The sequence below is a fragment of the Chelonia mydas genome, chromosome 3, assembly GCF_015237465.2.
Source record: "Chelonia mydas isolate rCheMyd1 chromosome 3, rCheMyd1.pri.v2, whole genome shotgun sequence".
In the NCBI taxonomy this organism is placed as follows: domain Eukaryota; kingdom Metazoa; phylum Chordata; order Testudines; family Cheloniidae; genus Chelonia; species Chelonia mydas.
The window spans coordinates 146,808,389-146,824,984 of record NC_057851.1 but is presented as its reverse complement, the minus strand read 5'-3'; the positions used below and the strand labels follow the sequence as shown (position 1 = coordinate 146,824,984).

General features: G+C 44.7%; 1 protein-coding gene across 3 annotated transcripts in view; it reads left to right on the top strand.

Moving 5' to 3' along the window:
- The window catches only part of KCNK17 (potassium two pore domain channel subfamily K member 17), a 45,096-nt gene that overhangs the window by 18,123 nt on the left and 10,377 nt on the right, over nucleotides 1-16,596 (top strand). Inside the window, exons 1-2 of one of the 3 annotated variants that reach the window (XM_043543509.1) lie at nucleotides 1,214-1,332; nucleotides 6,309-6,423. In XM_043543509.1, the coding sequence (XP_043399444.1) occupies nucleotides 1,252-1,332; nucleotides 6,309-6,423 (196 nt within the window). In that variant the 5' untranslated portion in view covers nucleotides 1,214-1,251. Of the gene's footprint in view, nucleotides 1-1,213; nucleotides 1,333-2,076; nucleotides 2,391-6,308; nucleotides 6,424-16,596 lie in introns of those variants that run through there. The other 2 variants (XM_043543508.1, XM_037895543.2) reach the window with 2 other exon arrangements.

Here is a 16,596-nt window from a genome sequence, read left to right as displayed (position 1 = left end):
AAAGTGGGGTTTGCATCACAGATGGTGCCACTCAGAAACAGATGAGGCTAGATGGTGAGGAGAAAGCCAGCTTCTAAATAAAGTTACATTTTGATATGTCAGGGTATGGAAATCCAAAAGATCCCACTTGGATGGATGGATGAATCTTACCATAATCACTTTGCACTTCTACAGAGCTGTCTGTCTGAGGAGCTTAGAGCGACTTACAGACATTAACGCTTCCCTAGGAGCTAGGGAAAGGTTCTTATCCCGCTGCTACTAGTGGGGAACATGAGGCGCAGAGAAGTCAAATGGCTTCCCTGGGGTCACACGGCAAGTCGCTCAGGAGAGACGGGAGCAGAATCTATATCTGACTTTGTTTTTTGGTTTAACCACTAAGGTTCTGCTTTCTCCTTGTACTTCCTCTTTTGATTGATATTATCCTTTGACTTACACATGTGACCTTTCCAAGCTCTCAAAATATCAGGTCCAAGCACAGCAATTTCATGACTGAGTGTCTTTATTTCATGCAGTTTAGTTGTAGCCGTGTCTGTGCCCAAGATATGAGAGAGAAAAGGTGGGTGAGGAGATATCTTGTATTGGGCCAACTTCTGTCGGTGAGAGAGACAAGCTTTCAAAGAAGAAGAATCATAGAATATCAGGGTTGGAAGGGACCTCAGGAGGTCATCTAGTCCAACCCCCTGCTCAAAACAGGACCAATCCCCAATTTTTTCCCAGATCCCTAAATGGCCCCCTCAAGGATTGAACTCACAGCCCTGGGTTTAGCAGGCCAATGCTCAAACCACTGAGCTATCCCTCTCTGTGTGGCTCAAAAGCTTGTCTCTATCATCAACTGAAGTTGGTTCAATAAAAGATATTAGCTCACCCACCTTGTCTCTGTATTTATTTCAAGTGTTCTACAAGTAACTTACCCTCCAGGGTTTGATGGTATTGACTGGGCCTGACTGATGTCAACCATTTGAGTTCTTGGACCAGCCTTTGACTCTGAATAACTGGAGGCAGAACACTCATATCTATTAGTCGATCTTAAAAGTGTTGGGTCTTGAAAAAGCTATCTGATAAATGCCTGTTCTAAGTGAGGGCAACAGGAATCCTTAGCCAAAGCTCTGGGCTTTTTTCCTTAAATCTGTAGAATATCTGTGTATGTGGATATTGGGTGAGGTTATTTCTAATTTCTGTTCTCCTTGTCCCTATGTTTTATATGCAGATACCAATAAATCAATCTTATTAAATAAATATTGTCTTATTACAATGAACTCTGGCTGCATCTGGATAGAAAACTTCCTATATCCTGATCTCTATCCTACAAGAATCCTACACATTGGCTACAAAGTAAGCATACAACTTTTGCCTGTAGTTTTAAGAGCAGTCACAAACTCCTGCCATTTGAATAACCAAATATTCTAGCAGAAAGGTTTTGGATTTTCAGGTCTATCCAATGAATGGGACAGCAGGTTGGGACCAGTACAACGGGGCATACCGGAGAGGCATGTCATCTGGATGCTTCTGATAACAAGGCACAACAGGGAAGTGGCTAACCCTGGGCTCTATGCTTAATGGTGCTGAGCACCTCATGCAAGGGGGCTGAGTGCCCTAAACTCCCAGGAGGCAAGAGCACTTGGCACCTTGCATGAGCAGGCCCAATGCTTACTTTTGAGTGGTGGATTTAGGTTAGAAACTCCCCTGCCCCAGAGATGAATGGAGAAAAGTCACGCTTCAGTGGTGATATTTTAGATGGTGTGTTTGCAGAACGGAAGGACAACAGTATATTTTTGTCCTTTCTGATGTGCTGCTTGTTCTCGTCATGTCCTGTCTGGGCTGTTCATTTCCTCTCCCTAAGTGAAGCACTTTCCATTTATTAGTGTTGAATTTCCCTTTGTTGCTTGCAGCCTTCTCTGCTCTCATCTCTTCAGGGCTCTTTGCAGAGTGGTTCTGTCCCCCTGAGTGTTTACTGCTTTCAAAACTTGGTGTCATGTGCAATTTTGACTACAGCTGAACTTACACCAAAGTGAGGCTTAACAGAGAACAGGAAGTAGGTGTGCAGCATGCAGAGAAGTTGTAATATATTTTCTTTTTAGTTTAGCTGAGCAAAAAAAGCCTCCAGACACCTTAAGAGTCCTGGGCTGGACTGATACTAGGACTCAGGGCTGTGAGGCATCTCACCACCACCTGCGCTTAGCATGAAGCAGTTTTGCCTGATGCCTTCTGTAGCTCAGCTCCCTGAAACCAACAGCCTCAGGGCACCGACAAGCACCTACCTGCAGGTCCCCGCAGAGCTCGCCCTCTCTGTGCAGGATAGTGACAGACAAATGGCAACCCCTGAGCCCCTCTGCCAGCCTCCCCCTCGGTGGCATCTGGCCCCTGGCATAGCAACTTACAGAAATGACCAGGTAAGTTCTCCCAGAGGACAACACACACACACAAGCTTACTTGAGTCAGCTCTCAGCTCCCTTTTAACAACACAGTGCTGTCATTTATTTATAGTGAAAACAAAAAGGTTTATTAACAAAGGTTATGATTTCAGGAGACAGTGAGCAAGGATAGTAAAAATAACTGGTTACATGTGAAACCGTCCTTTGTGTTCTCTCAATGATGGATGAAGTGGAGTCCTCTTGCTTTCCTCTTGTTATCCAATAAACCTTTGAACTACACCCCTTTGCAGTGTACCCCCAAGGAAAACGCTTCTCCCCCCTTGCTTGTTCTCCGGTGTGCTGACCCCCAGGTTGATTTTGCATCCTCATATTGATTTGGAATGCAGCTGTGGCTCCCATTGTGTATGGCTTACAATGATTAATTCATGTGTCAGTTAGCTAGCTGGACAAACACTTCCAGTCTGAGAGAGAACCTGTCTCTGCTGGTGACTCAGACCTTGATACACTTGCAGCATATAACACATAACTTTTAAACTATCATCTGTGCATGATCTTAATGACCAGTGTGTCACCGGCTTTCATTTGATATCTCACACAACGTTCTTTATAGATAAATACTATGGCAGCCATGTGTTGGGCGTAGTGAGTTTGTCAGACCATTGCCAGTAATGCTTCTTATCCACACCTTCCTTAACCGCAGTTCAAGAGGCCGTACATCAGGCATAACAGGGCATATTAAAGATTAGAGCCTAGATCCCTTGCAGCCTGATAAATCCCAACGTTGATGCAGAGAAAGTTAATCCTTTCCCACCGTGCCCTGTCTTCTCCTTTTCTTCACATAAAGCCAGAGCCTACCAACCTTATGCACGCTGAATAGTAATTTATTCTGTGAGCTGTCCATTGAAATTAATGGGACTACTCACAGAGTAAAGACTAATCTACACTTAAAATGTAGGTTGACATAGCTGTGGCACTCAGGGTTGTGCAAAATGCTATAGTTATGTCAACCTAACCCCTGGTGTAGGCACAGCTAGGTGGATGGAAGAATGCTTCTGTTGGCCTAGCTACTACTGCTCAGGGAGGCGGAGTTCCTACGGTGACAGAAAAAACCTTTCCATCGATGTAGATGCAGCCTACGCTACAGGGTTACAGCAGCATAATTATGGCACCATAGCTATGCCTCTTTATTGCCCGTAGTGTAAACATAGGTAAGGTACTACTCAATATGCGAGGACAATGTGGCCCTCAGATTGCAAGCTCTTTGGGACAGGCCCAGGGACTGTCTCCTGCATCTTGTACAGCACAGAGCACGTTGTCAGGGCTTAACAGGTGATCAGTGTGACTCACCTGCCTTGAACGAGCTTGAGTGTTGGGTAAACAGAAGACGTGCCTCTGAACATGCTGCTTGTAAGCCACGTTTGTGCCTTGGAAACGCAGCTGCATTGATTTGGGAGCTGCTCTTTGTCTAGAGTGTCAGAGCTAGTGTGTTCTCTACACTATTACTGCTACCACTGGTGTAAGCATACAGGGCTCATGTGTTGTCAGAATACAGTGGTAAAAATACTTGAACCCTGCACTGTTGCTGGTCTAACCTACACAGTGCTAAATGCAGGGCGGGGCAGGAGTGAGCCCGCTACACTAGGGCTCCAAGTGCTGCTCACACCAGAGGAACTGAGCCAGCAGGAGCAACAGTGGGGAATTTTTCAAAACTGTCCCTCTTGTAGGTAGGGTCTTAGTGTAAACAAGACCATGGGGGTGAACATGGATGCTTAATGCTGTCTTCTCAGAGGGGGAGGGGCAATCTTTCCTCACACAGGGTTTCACCTGTCAAAGAATCTCTTCTCTGTGTTTTTGTGGGATGGCATCCCTCTAAAAAGGTGAAAAATTGCCAATCAAATTCCTTACCTTCCATACAAGCAACACAGGAGAGTATTTGCATTCCTGCCGTTTTCAGCACTGAATTTACTGTTCGCCACCTGTTCTGCTTGTTTTCTTTTTTCCTGTTGCTCTCTCCTTAGACAGACAATGGTCATGTGCGGGTCATTTGCGATTTTATTTTCTCCCTAATGTCACTTTTTGGTGCTCGTTCAATGGCATCATGCTGAGCCATGTTTATTTGTCCGGGGGGAGGAGAGAAAAAGGAATCTTTTTGTCATTTGAAAAAGGATTCAGAAACATTTCTGTTGATCTTAGGGAGGAAGACCTCATGGTTAAGGCACTGGATTGGGACTCAGGAGACCGGGTTATATGTCACAGCCCTGCTGCAGATTTCCTTTGTGGCCTTGGACAAGGCATAGCCCATCTCCGTGCCTCAGTTTACTTATCTGTAAAATGGGACACTAATACTTCCTTACCTCCCACTCCTTAAATCTGTTGTTAGGTTCTTGGATCCTACAGTGCTGGTGGTCCCTGAAGTACCTCAATGGATTATTAGTTTAAAAGAGTTTATCTTTACAAAACCCAGATTTGGGGGCAAATTCGAGCTGAAAGTGACTCCTTATTGTGAAGGATGAGAGCATTATCACTAGCACAGTGACTGAGCAAGGCAAGGGCTTGTGTTAGTAGGTATCTGCTCGGCTTTGCTCAGAGGCGATAGGTTCAGTGTGCTCTTGATTTAACTTTGCATTGCAGAATAATTCATCTCCCAGGGGTGCCAGGAGGATTAGTTAAGGTTGTAAAGTGGTTTATGTATGTCCTAAGAATAGTGCTATTTTAAAATTTTTCCACATCAGTAACTTTATTGGTATGACAAAGGGCACACAGGTGTTGGCACAGTTAACTCTTCAAGGGCCCAACTTGATGTAATTCTACTGACTTCAGCATATTTACTCCAGATTTACATTGTTGTAAGTGAGAGCAGAATCAGGCCCCAAGTCTCTGTGCATATGACCAGTTTAACAACAGTGATGGTGCAGGGTCTGTACATCTGGCGCATTCTCAGTTTCTGATGTGACTGCCCTGGATTATTAGACTGGTCCTGCTATATGGTATGTCTCCTTCTCGCAGTTATACAGAGCTTTCTTATACTATATGCATTCCTCCCAAGTGTGGGGAAGGGATCTGGTATGTGTCATCCACATGTAAAGGCTTACTTATTGCTTCATGGATCCTGCAATATGCAGACCCCTTTCAGGAGCTTTTGCTTTGGGGTTACATGGATTAACCCTTGTTGGATTCTTATCTGGGAACCTCCTATCTTCCTGTCTCTCTCCCACACAGTCTAGGTAACTTGTGACTGATTTACGGAATGCCGCTGGCCCTAAAATCCTTCCCCAGACCCTTTGTTCTGTAGGTTCCCTTGGCTTACAGTCAGCATAGTTTCTGTTAGGCCTGGTCTACGCTATAAACTTAGGTGACTCAGGGGTGTGAAAAACCCACCTCTCTGCTATGCCATAGCTATGCTGACCTAACCCCTGCTGTAAATGCAGCTAGGTCAATGCATAAACGTTATCTGTTGACCTAGCTACCATCACTCAGTGCAGTGGAGTTCCTACAGTAACAGGAAAATCACTTCCAACATTGTAGTCTGCATCTACTGCATGGGATTACAATAGCATAGCTACCGCGCTGTAGCACCCATACGTATAGGCCTGGCTAAGGTACTATTCAATGTACCAGGAGAACCCAGGCCTTAGATTGCAAGCTCTTTGGGACGGGGACTGTCTCCTCCAGCTTTTACAGCACAGAGAGAGCCTGTTGTCAGGGTTTACCAGATGATAAACAGGCGATGACCTTAGCCTTCCTGACTTCTCAGCCCATGGATCTCCTAACCTCACACTGATGACATCTCCTAAGAGAGAAGCAGCAGGAGGAGTGGGGGTTATAATTTAAATTATCATCACACAGCACTGCAAAGGCCAATTACACAAAGAACAGCTCGAGTTACCTCCTTGTGGGCTGATGGTCTCACCTGTATTCACTGCCATCTTTTTGCAGGGTATCATCAAGGCCTATAAGAGCGGCCTCACCCTCCAGGGAAACTCTACCAGTCTGGGGAGATGGAACTTTGTTGGCTCTTTCTTCTTCTCCGTCTCTGCGATAACCACCATCGGTAGGAGATCTCTGCTGCTTGTTATGGGTAACCTGGGTGGAACATGGATGGAATGGGAATGAATAATCACAGGAACACACCTTGCTCCCTCCTTTTGAGACACTGGCTTTCCCAGCCACCGGTATTCAAATAGAAGCACACTGCGTGCAGATTCCAAGCCCATTTGTCTCTCGTGAGCTTCTGCCTGACTCCCAAGCTGAGCTTTGTGGAGGGCCTGCTGATCTGCGTAGCAGTCAAGGACCCACCTGGTTTGGTATTGGTGAAGTCAGTTTGATCTCTAAGCCCCATACTGTGGAGTATCTGGGCTGTGGGTGGAGTGAATGTGGGACTAATGAGGAAATGGGGAATAATGAGGGACTAGGGAATCAGGGAGAGATTTTTTGGAGCCGGATTTTAACGAATCACTTTGGAACTGGCGTGTAAAAATTACCGTGACTTCCTCTGGATTCCAATGATCATTTATTTATATTGTGTTAGTGCCCAAAAGCTCCACTGAGGTCTGGGACCCCTTTGTGCTGGGTGCTGTACAAATACTTAGTAAGAGATGGTCTTTATCCTGAAGAATTTACAGCCTGATTAAGGCAAGCTGCAACAAATGGATGCTCCACAGAAATGAAAGGAATGGAAGGAAGAGAATGGTAACAGTGAAAAGCACATGGGGTTACATGGAGTCGCTCATATATATAATATTAATAAATGCCCGTGGCCCCCTGTCTAGCCATTGTCTAGCCAGTAGCTCTGAAATCTTGTCCTTCGTGTATTTGCCAATATATTAATATCTCTGATATGGGATTTAGAGCATCAGTCACTGAATGTCAAAGGAATTGACTAGGGGTCATTCGAGATTTCCAGCTTTTCAGCCCTCTTTGATCTTTGAGTCATTTTTCAGACCCAAATCTATCTACATGTCGTGCAGACGGGGAATTGTTTTTACTGCTCTGCTTAGTACTGAAAATGCATTGATGTCAGAAATGCTGACCCTGGAAATCAGGAATTATAGCAGTAATAATACAATAGTTAGCTTTTCTACAAGCTGAGAAAAAGAAAAGACACCCACATGACTTTACTGGCTTCTTCCTGGACACCCTGGTTTTCTTTTCATGTGCTTTGAATCTGAGAAAGCTGAGAACCGCTGCATGCACTTGTGTCTGAATAAACCACAGGATGGCGGTGTAGCCTCGTTCTAGAATCTAGACGGAAGATTCTACAGGTGCTCAGTCATCCCAATGGAGCAGAGAAGTTTGGACACTCTAGGTGCTCTGAGCTCTGACTTAAAACCAAACTACTTGCTCAGAGCACATTTGCCTACTCCCATAGTTCATTATACATCCTTTCCAAGCCAACTGGAGTGACTCTGTTTCCCCAAAGTCATTTTAGCCACATTGTGCTTAGCTACACTCCAGGCAAAACTAACTTGTCTTTTAAAAATGATTTCCTAGCAAGGTCTTTTTTTGTAGTGTCAACGGGGTTTTAGACTCTAGTGCTGTTAAGGCGTATGCCCTGGCTTTGCTGAGGGGTACAACCATGCTAGCTGGAATGTTTTTATAATGGCAGTCCCATCGGTAGACTCAGACTTCCGAGTGCTTTTTTGTTTTTTTCACAATGAAGCCACTGGCACTGCACACACTACTGCATGTGTGTGTCTGTCTGTCTCTGTCTTTTCCCTACCCCACACGCATTCCTCAAGGCTTAGAGTTGTCCAGTGGTTTGTGTGGTACCTGAGGACTTGGGAGGTCTAGGTTCTTCAAGCTCTTGCTACCTCAGCTCCCCATCTGTAAAATGGAGACGACAGCACTTCTCCAGCTCACCGGGGCATGTGAGGGTAAATGCATTAAAGACTGTGAGGTGCTCAGATGTTATGATGATGGGGGGCATATTAGTACCTTAGGTAGATAGACCACGTCAGTGTAGTTCTTCTACTTACAAAACATGGATGGACCACTGTTAAATAGAAACCAAAGCAGTTGGGAGGTGAGCTTGGTATGCACGAACAATTTAAAAAAAAACAAACCTTTAACATTTGTTTTAACCTGACTGACCAAAACCAGTTAGTTTAAACTGGCTCCTCTTAGGAGGCTAATGCCTTGTAACATTACATTCTGTTTGAAGCACAGAAATACCACTCAAGAGACTGTCTAAAAATCCAAATCTGCTACCCATTGTCCTTTTATGAATGAGAGTAGAATGACAGAAGAGATGTCCCATCTACAGCCTGGCTGGGGACTGTGGCCTGATGGTGTGGAGGAGCCCCAGGATAAATTCGGGGTGTCCTGCTGGTCATTTTTAATCACGGGGAAGGTTTTATAATTTTGGGGTGGGGGGACTTTTCTTTAATGTCCTAATTCTGCTGTATTTTAAGCAGGTACCTTTTGGGCTTAGTAATGCAGAATTTGGACTGAGCAGTCTCAGAATGTTTCTCCTTTTATTAAAGGTATATTTGCATGGGGCCAATATTATGATAATTGGGGGGCACAGAACTACCAGCATAGCTATGATTGCAGGAAAGCAAGGCAGGTTGTGATTTAGGGTTCAGTAAGTTCCATGGGACTCGGGCTAAGGGGCTGTTTAATTGCAGTGTAGACGTTTGGACTCAGGCTAGAGCCCAGACTCTAGGACCTGTGAGGTGGGAGGGTCCCAGAGCTCGGGCTGCACCCTGAGCCCAAACATCTACACTGCAATTAAAGAACCCTTAGCCAGAGCCTTGCAAGCCTGAGTCACCTGGCGTGGGCCAGCTGAAGTGTCTAATACTTAGTCCTGCCTTGAGTTCAGGGGACTGGACTAGATGACTTCTTGAGATCAGTTCTATGATTCTATGATTTCTACAATTTCTAATTGCAGTGTAGGTACCCATAGATTCCAAGGCCAGAAGGGACCATTGTGATCATCTAGTCTGACCTCCTGTATAGCACAGGCCATAGAACTGCGCCAAAATAATTCCTAGATCCAATCTTTTAGAAGAACATCCAGTCTTGATTTAAAAAATTGCCAGTGATGGAGAATCCACCACAACCCTTGGTAAATTGGTTCAGTGGCTAATTACTTTCCGTGTTAAAAATTGATACCTTATTTCCGGCCTGAATTTGTCTAGTTTCAACTTCCAGCCATTGGATCATGTTACACCTCTCTCTGCTTGACTGAAGAGCCCATTATTAAATATTTGCTCCATGCCAACTGTAATCAAGTCACCCCTTACCCTTTTCTTTGTTAAGCTAAATCAATCGAGCTCTTTGAATCTGTCACCATAAGGCATGTTTTCTAATCCTTTAATCATTCTCGTGGCTCTTCTCTGAACCCTTTCCAATTTATCAGCATCCTTCTTGAATTGTGGGAACCAGAAGTGGACACATTATTCCAGCAGTGGTCATACCAATGCCCCATACCAGTGCCCAATACAGTGTAAATTAACCTCCCTACTCCTACTTGAGATTCCCCTGTTTATCCATCCCAGGATCTCATGAGCTCTTTTGGCCACAGCATCATAGTGGCACCTCATGTTCAGCTGATTATTCACCATTCCCAAAACTTTTTCAGCATCATTATTCCCCAGGATAGAGTCCTCCATCCTGTTAGTATGGCCTGCATTCTTTGTTCCCAGATGTATACATTTACATTTAGCCATACTACAATTCATATTGTTTGCTTGCACCCAGTTTCCCAAGCAATACAGATTGCTCCATAACACTGACCTGTCCCCTTCATTATTTACCCTTCCCCAAATTTTTGTGCCATCTGCAAATTTTATCAGTGACGATTTTATGTTTTCATGATTCCCCATTTCCTCTTACATTTTGAGACTTATCAGTCAAAATTTCATGAGTTTTAAGTCAATTTTGTGATTGTTGAATGCTTGGGAATGGCAAGACGGTGAAAGTTACTCACACGAGTGGGGATTTGCAGGATCGAGTCTGTGAATCCTGTTGGTACTGTACATTTTATTCTAGTAATGCCCACTAGATGGCAGTATAGTGTCTAAGGGGAAAATACAGTCATAGAGCCCCTATGTTTGAGAGCCCTGTCCATGTTTATGCAAGTTCTGGAGACATCAGAAGGTGTTACTAGGAAGGAAGCATGGTCCCAGACCTCAGGGCATAGCTAAGAATGAGACTGATTCTTCAAAGCATGTAAAGAGGCAAGGTCCTTTCTCAAAGAACTTGCAGTCAGGCTCAGAGAAATGTGATGTACAGGGTGATGGTTCTGATGCAGGACCATGCTGGGATGCAGTCATGGGAGATCAGTGCAGAGGGGTTTAGGAGTGGTTTGGAAGACAAGAGAGAGGTTGTCCCCAGCATAGGCGGCAGTATGAAAGAAATCATAGGTACAGAGTGAGAGGAGAAGTTGGATGGAATTTATCCCTCACATTCAGGCTGTTGCTTAAAGCCTCCTGCTTCTTCCTCCACAGCTTCTTCACATTCTACCCTTGCTATCCATCCCCTTGTCCTTGCCTTGATTGTCTCCCACCTTGTGATCTTTCTGGCCTTCCCATCAGCTCCCTGGCTTCCCTCCAGTCTGCAAAATGCCACTGCCCTCACCCACAGCTCTGTTCGTTTCGCTCTCTCACACACACACACGTACGTCCCTTCTCTGACTCTGCATCATCTTCACCACCTACTTCAAACACCATGTCCCCCTACGCAAAGTTCTGCCAGCTCAGAACCCTCTGCTTCTCATCCCTGTTGCCCAAAAATCTCCTGTTCAGACCCTGCACGCCAGTGTTATCAGCTCTTAGGATATTTGGTGAGTTCCTTACAGTCTCAGTTCCTGGAGTCACAGGAAAATGTGAGACTCTCAACTTTTGTTTAAAAAGACAAAGTAAGTTTCTAGCCCTTCCAGCTGCCGAGAAAAGCTTGAAAGTCTGATCCCTGCCGGCTCAAAGACCAGAAGGGAGATAAGAACCACCTCAATTTTTTTCATTTTTAGAATCTCCTGTTCTTAGGCCAATCTTGTGATTTTTATGGCATCTGACTCATGATTTTTGAATGCTTGTGGTTGGGAGTTTTGGCACTCTGCCAGTTCCACCTCTCCTCTCATCCTTTAGGTCCCTTTGTGTACCTCTGGGCCTTTTCACCTGCTGTCCCTTACATCTGGAATGTCCTTGATCTTCCACAGAGCCTCCATTTCCTTCAGATCCTTTCAAATCCCCTCCCTTTCTCAAAACCCTCCAACAATAATTCTCTAGATCCCTTTAAAAACCGTAGCAGTAAATACATGATCATACAAAAAGGACTAATGCAACAAACCTTATCCCCCAAACAACTCTATAACCTGTTCTGTGTGGTGCATCCTCCCTCCTCATTCATGTTACCCACACCTGCTCCCGCCATGGCCTTTCTTGCCAGGATCAGTATAGACTGTCAGCTCTTCAGGGCAGGGACCTTGTACCTATGGGCTGTATACAAACACTCAAGCAGGTTTGGAATGGGGAAGTGTATTGAAGGTGAAGATGAGAAGCTTGAATTTGATGCCGAAGAAGCAAACCAAGCCAGTGAAGGGATTTGAGGAGAGAGTGAATTTTGGGGTACGTCGGTGTCAGCCTTTGTGGCACCTCTTATTCACTGAATGCAGTGAGGGTACCATGTGCCACTGGATCCCAGAGCCCTAGGATGCAGTGCTGTCTCAGGTTGGGGGGCACTTACCCAGGGCTTCCTTTACACTTTCTATTCACAAAGGTAAGCGATCTTATGCATGAGTTTCAGTGAGACATTTTAAACATAAGATGGACGCAGTGAAAGTGCCCCTCGTCCATTCTCCCCACTCCCATCTCAGGCGTCAGGGAAGAGCTGCAAATGTACATCAAAATAAATCCCTTCTGTCCTCCCCTGCTCCCCTCCCGGTGCTCATTGACACAGCGTAATGCCCCAAAGACAGATATAAGAAGCGGGCTGCAGGAAGAGGACAGTCAGAGATGGTATTTTAAGGCTTTGCCACAGACTGTTAAAGGCCAGCTCAGATCTGTGAAATCATGGAATTCCTGGCAGCTCTGGAACACTGTGCCAAGTAAGGTTTCAGAGTAACAGCCGTGTTAGTCTGTATCCACAAAAAGAAGAGGAGGATTTGTGGCACCTTAGAGACTAACACATTTATTAGAGCATAAGCTTTCGTGAGCTACAGCTCACTTCATCGGATGCATGCAGTGGAAAAAAAAAAGTAAGTGCTCTTCCGTGCTTGTCTGTGTATATGTGATTGTTTTCCTGGGGCTTCCCAGCAGGTAGTGGAGTTCCCCAATGAGCGGAAGTATTGCAGTTAGAGCTGGGACTTGTTTTGTCCAAAAAAAAAAAGAAAAAAAAATTTTGGCCAAAAAAGGCTGATTTGGGTCAACTGAAACATAAGACCATATGAGCGGCCATACTGGGTCAGACCAATGGTCCATCTAGCTCAGTATCCTGTCTTCCGACAGTGGCCGGTGCCAGATGGTCAAGGGGGAATGAACAGAACAGGGCAATTTATCAAGTGATCCATCTCCTATTGTCCAGTCCTAGCTTCTGACAGTCAGAGGATTAGGGGCACCCAGAACATGAGGTTACGTCCCTGACCATCTTGGCAAATAAGTTTGTCTTTTGCTAGTTGCTCTTCAAATTCTTTTTTTGGCCTGCCTAATTATACCTTTATACTGACTTACCAGAGTTTATGCTGCTTTTTATTTTCCTCAGTAGGATTTGATTTCCAATTTTTAAAAGATGTCTTTTTGTCTCTAACTGGCCATAGTGTCTTTTTTTGTTTGGTCCTCTGTTTTTTGTTATCTTTTTTAATTTGGGATATACATATAGTTTGAGCCTCTATTATGGTACTTTTAAAAAGTTTCCATGAATCTTGCAGGCATTTTAATCTTGTGACTTTTCCTTTTAATTTCCATTCAACTAGCTTCTTCCTTTTTGTGCAGTTTCCCTTTTTGAAGCTAAATGCTACCACTGTGTTGGGTTTCTTTGGTATTTCACACACACACATGGATATTAAAAGCTATTACCAATTAGTTCAGCTATATTCACCTTTTGGGCCACTTAGGACTAAATCAAGAATTGCCTCTCTCTGTGAGGGTTCCAGGACTAGCTGCTCCATGGAGCTGTCATTAATGGTGTCTAGAAACTTTATCTCTGCATCCCATCCTGAGGTGGCATGGTTCCTAGTCAATATGAGAATAGTTGAAATCCCCCATTATTAGGTTTTCTGTTTTGGTAGCCTCTGTAATCTCCCTGAGCATTTCACAATGACCTTCACCATCCTGGTCAGGTGGTCAGTAGTATATTCCTACTGCTATATTCTTATTATTCAAGCATGGAATTTCTATCTACAGATATTCTATGGTACTGTTTGATACACTTTTTACTGTATTTGACTCTATACTTTCTTTCACCTATAGTGCTGCTCCCACCAGCGTGACCTACTCTGAAATTCCTATATGCTTTATACCCTGGAATTACTGTTTCCCATTAATTATCATCATTCCACCAAGTTTCTGTGATGCCTATTAGATCAATACGCTCATTTAATACCAGGCACTCAAGTTCCCCCATTTTAGTTTAGACTTCTGGCATTTGTATACAAGCACTTATAGAATTTGTCAATATTTAGTTGTCTGCCTTCATGTGATGTAACTGAATGGGACTCTTTCGTTTGACTGTTTCTCTTCAGCTCCTACTTGTACTTTATTAACTTCTATCCTCTCCTCCTTACTAGGATATAGAGTATCCCCTTTAATAAATCCTCCCCTAAGGGATGTGTCTGTCTAAACCATGTGCTCCCCACAACTGTCAGCTTTCCCTGAGTTTAAAAAATCCAGTACAATCTTCTTAATTGTACATGTCAGCAGCCTGCCACTAGGGTCCAGTCACTTCACTGCCTTTGTTCCCCACCAATTCCTATACAAGGCGATAATCACAACTTTCCACCTTTGGCAAACACTTTGAGATCTACATGCTAACTGCTGCTCCTGTTGCTGCAGACTTGGCACAGGTAGACACATGGCGAAAAGTCACACAGAAAGCTTGAAAAAATGGTGAGATTGACACTGGGACAGAATTTCAACGGCGCAAAGGAGAGTTAGGCATCCAACTCCCCTAGGCTTTCGGTGGCAGCTGGACAATTAACTGCCCTTTGAGCCTTTGAAAATCAGCCCCATTGTCTGTAAGGAGGCATCCAGGCTAGATTGGGCACATTATAACTTGTTAGGAGCCTGAGAGCTGCAGCTAGACTACATGAAACAGCCAGCTGCAGCGCCCGTCACCTTCAGTGTGGAGGTGCCACTACCCTGACTGAGCTGGAGCGTGACAAGCTGGTTTGTGCACTGAAGATAAGGGACTTGCATAGCAGTGCTCCCGGGGCCACATGTCAGCCTCCCCTTGTCAAAGAGCTCTCAGTGCTTGTGCATTTCTGAGGTCAGTGGGGGAAGGGCACTCAGGAAAGTTAAGCGGGACGAACTGAAAATGTGAATTTAAAATAGATCAATTAGATCACATTAAACCCCTGTGTGGACACTCTCACTCTGAAATGAAGTGGCCTTAGACCACTTCAGTTTAATTCAGGGAATGAAGTGAGTTAAGCTAAAGCCACTTCTGAATGAGAGCTTCCCCATGGGTTAAATCAATGAGCTTTAATATAGGCACTTTAACAGCACACCTTCACTTAGCTTTCCTGAGTATCACTGGGTAATGCATGCCCTAAGTGAGATGACAGCATCAGGTTTGGGTGGCACAAAGGCCCTGTCTAGATTGCAGGTAGGTCTGTTTTTGGAGCCAGTACAACCCCCATGTAGATGCACTGCTCTGGTGTAAGGCAGAGCTTGCACTAGTGCAACCTGCTTACTGGGGTGAGTCCCAGGTTGCACTGGTGCAGTGTGCACCATATAACTACATGGCTGTGTTTACACTGATACTATGATGTACTATAATTTGCCTAGTATAGCCAAGCCCAAAGGGAAAGGTGGGTCTGATCTCTGTGAACATTGAGATAGGTTCAGCCTCCTCTTGGGTTTTGTTTCCCAAAGTGATCCTAACAGTAGGCTCCTTTCTTCCTACCTTTGCCAGCTTTTCTTGCCCACGCAGCACTAAGGCTGTGGAAAACTTTAGTGCTGGAATGAGAAATCAGGGAGGAAAAGGAAGAGCTGCCCAAGCCAATACGCAACCTTTGTTCATTTTAAACAGAGGATAGGAGAGGAAACTCATAGCTGGCTGGTTATATAGATACGCGTTGGGTCAGCAGGACTCCTGTTTGAGTTTCAGCTTTCCTGGATAAATACCTCCCAGTTCTGTCCCCTCAGGACCAAAGGAACCTGGAAAATGCCCTGGGTCTAATGTCCAGGAGAGAATCTGGAAACAGTCAGAATCCCACAGGAGTGCAACACACCCAGGGAACAGACCCAACCGTAGAAACACCACACATGTTCTCTCATAGGTAGCCTACCCTGCCCAAACTATCCAGCACCCTCTTTTGTCATGTGCCTGGACCTCTTTAACTTCCTACTCCCTTTTCTCTGTACAGAGCTACAACTTGTGCAGGGGACTCTATGGATAATTACATTTAAAAAAATCTCTGTTAAAAGAACATTAAGGTTGCAAAGTCAAGGACCCAAACATTAGGAAATGCCGGTGCAACCTTAATGCGGCACTCATGGGCGTGTGCATTGTGATAGTTGTTAATTAGATGATCACATACTCCTTTTTTTTCTCCAAGACCCCTGTCTCCTGCAAGGGACAGAACTTTAGAGCTAGCTCTTTGAAGAGCTGTTCTTCACGTGAAATATCAGAAGGTGTTAAGTGCGGTGTATATTAGAAGCCAGTCCTGACAAGTGATTCAGGGTCAACAGAGCAAAGTCGTGGATATGGACTTGGGTTGCTAACCCAGGCTGAAGCAGTTGGCACCACATCTTCCGCTACTGCTGTTACCTGCACATGCTAGATTAAAGCAAGCATGGGTGTGCTTACCTGTGCTATGTTCACATCTTCATTTGCTGCATAGACCTGTCCTCAGACCAAAAACTATTCCCTAGAGGGGCATGTCCTCCAGATACTAAAGATCGGGGGGGGGGGGGCGATATTGGTTCTTTTGCAGGGGGATTAAGACTTTCAATGCCGTTTAGGCTTCTAAGTGACAAGGTCACTTTTGAAAATGGGACATAAGTTCATCAGCCACTTGGGCACTTTTGAAAATGTTACTCTATGCCACCCCATCACTTAACTTAAA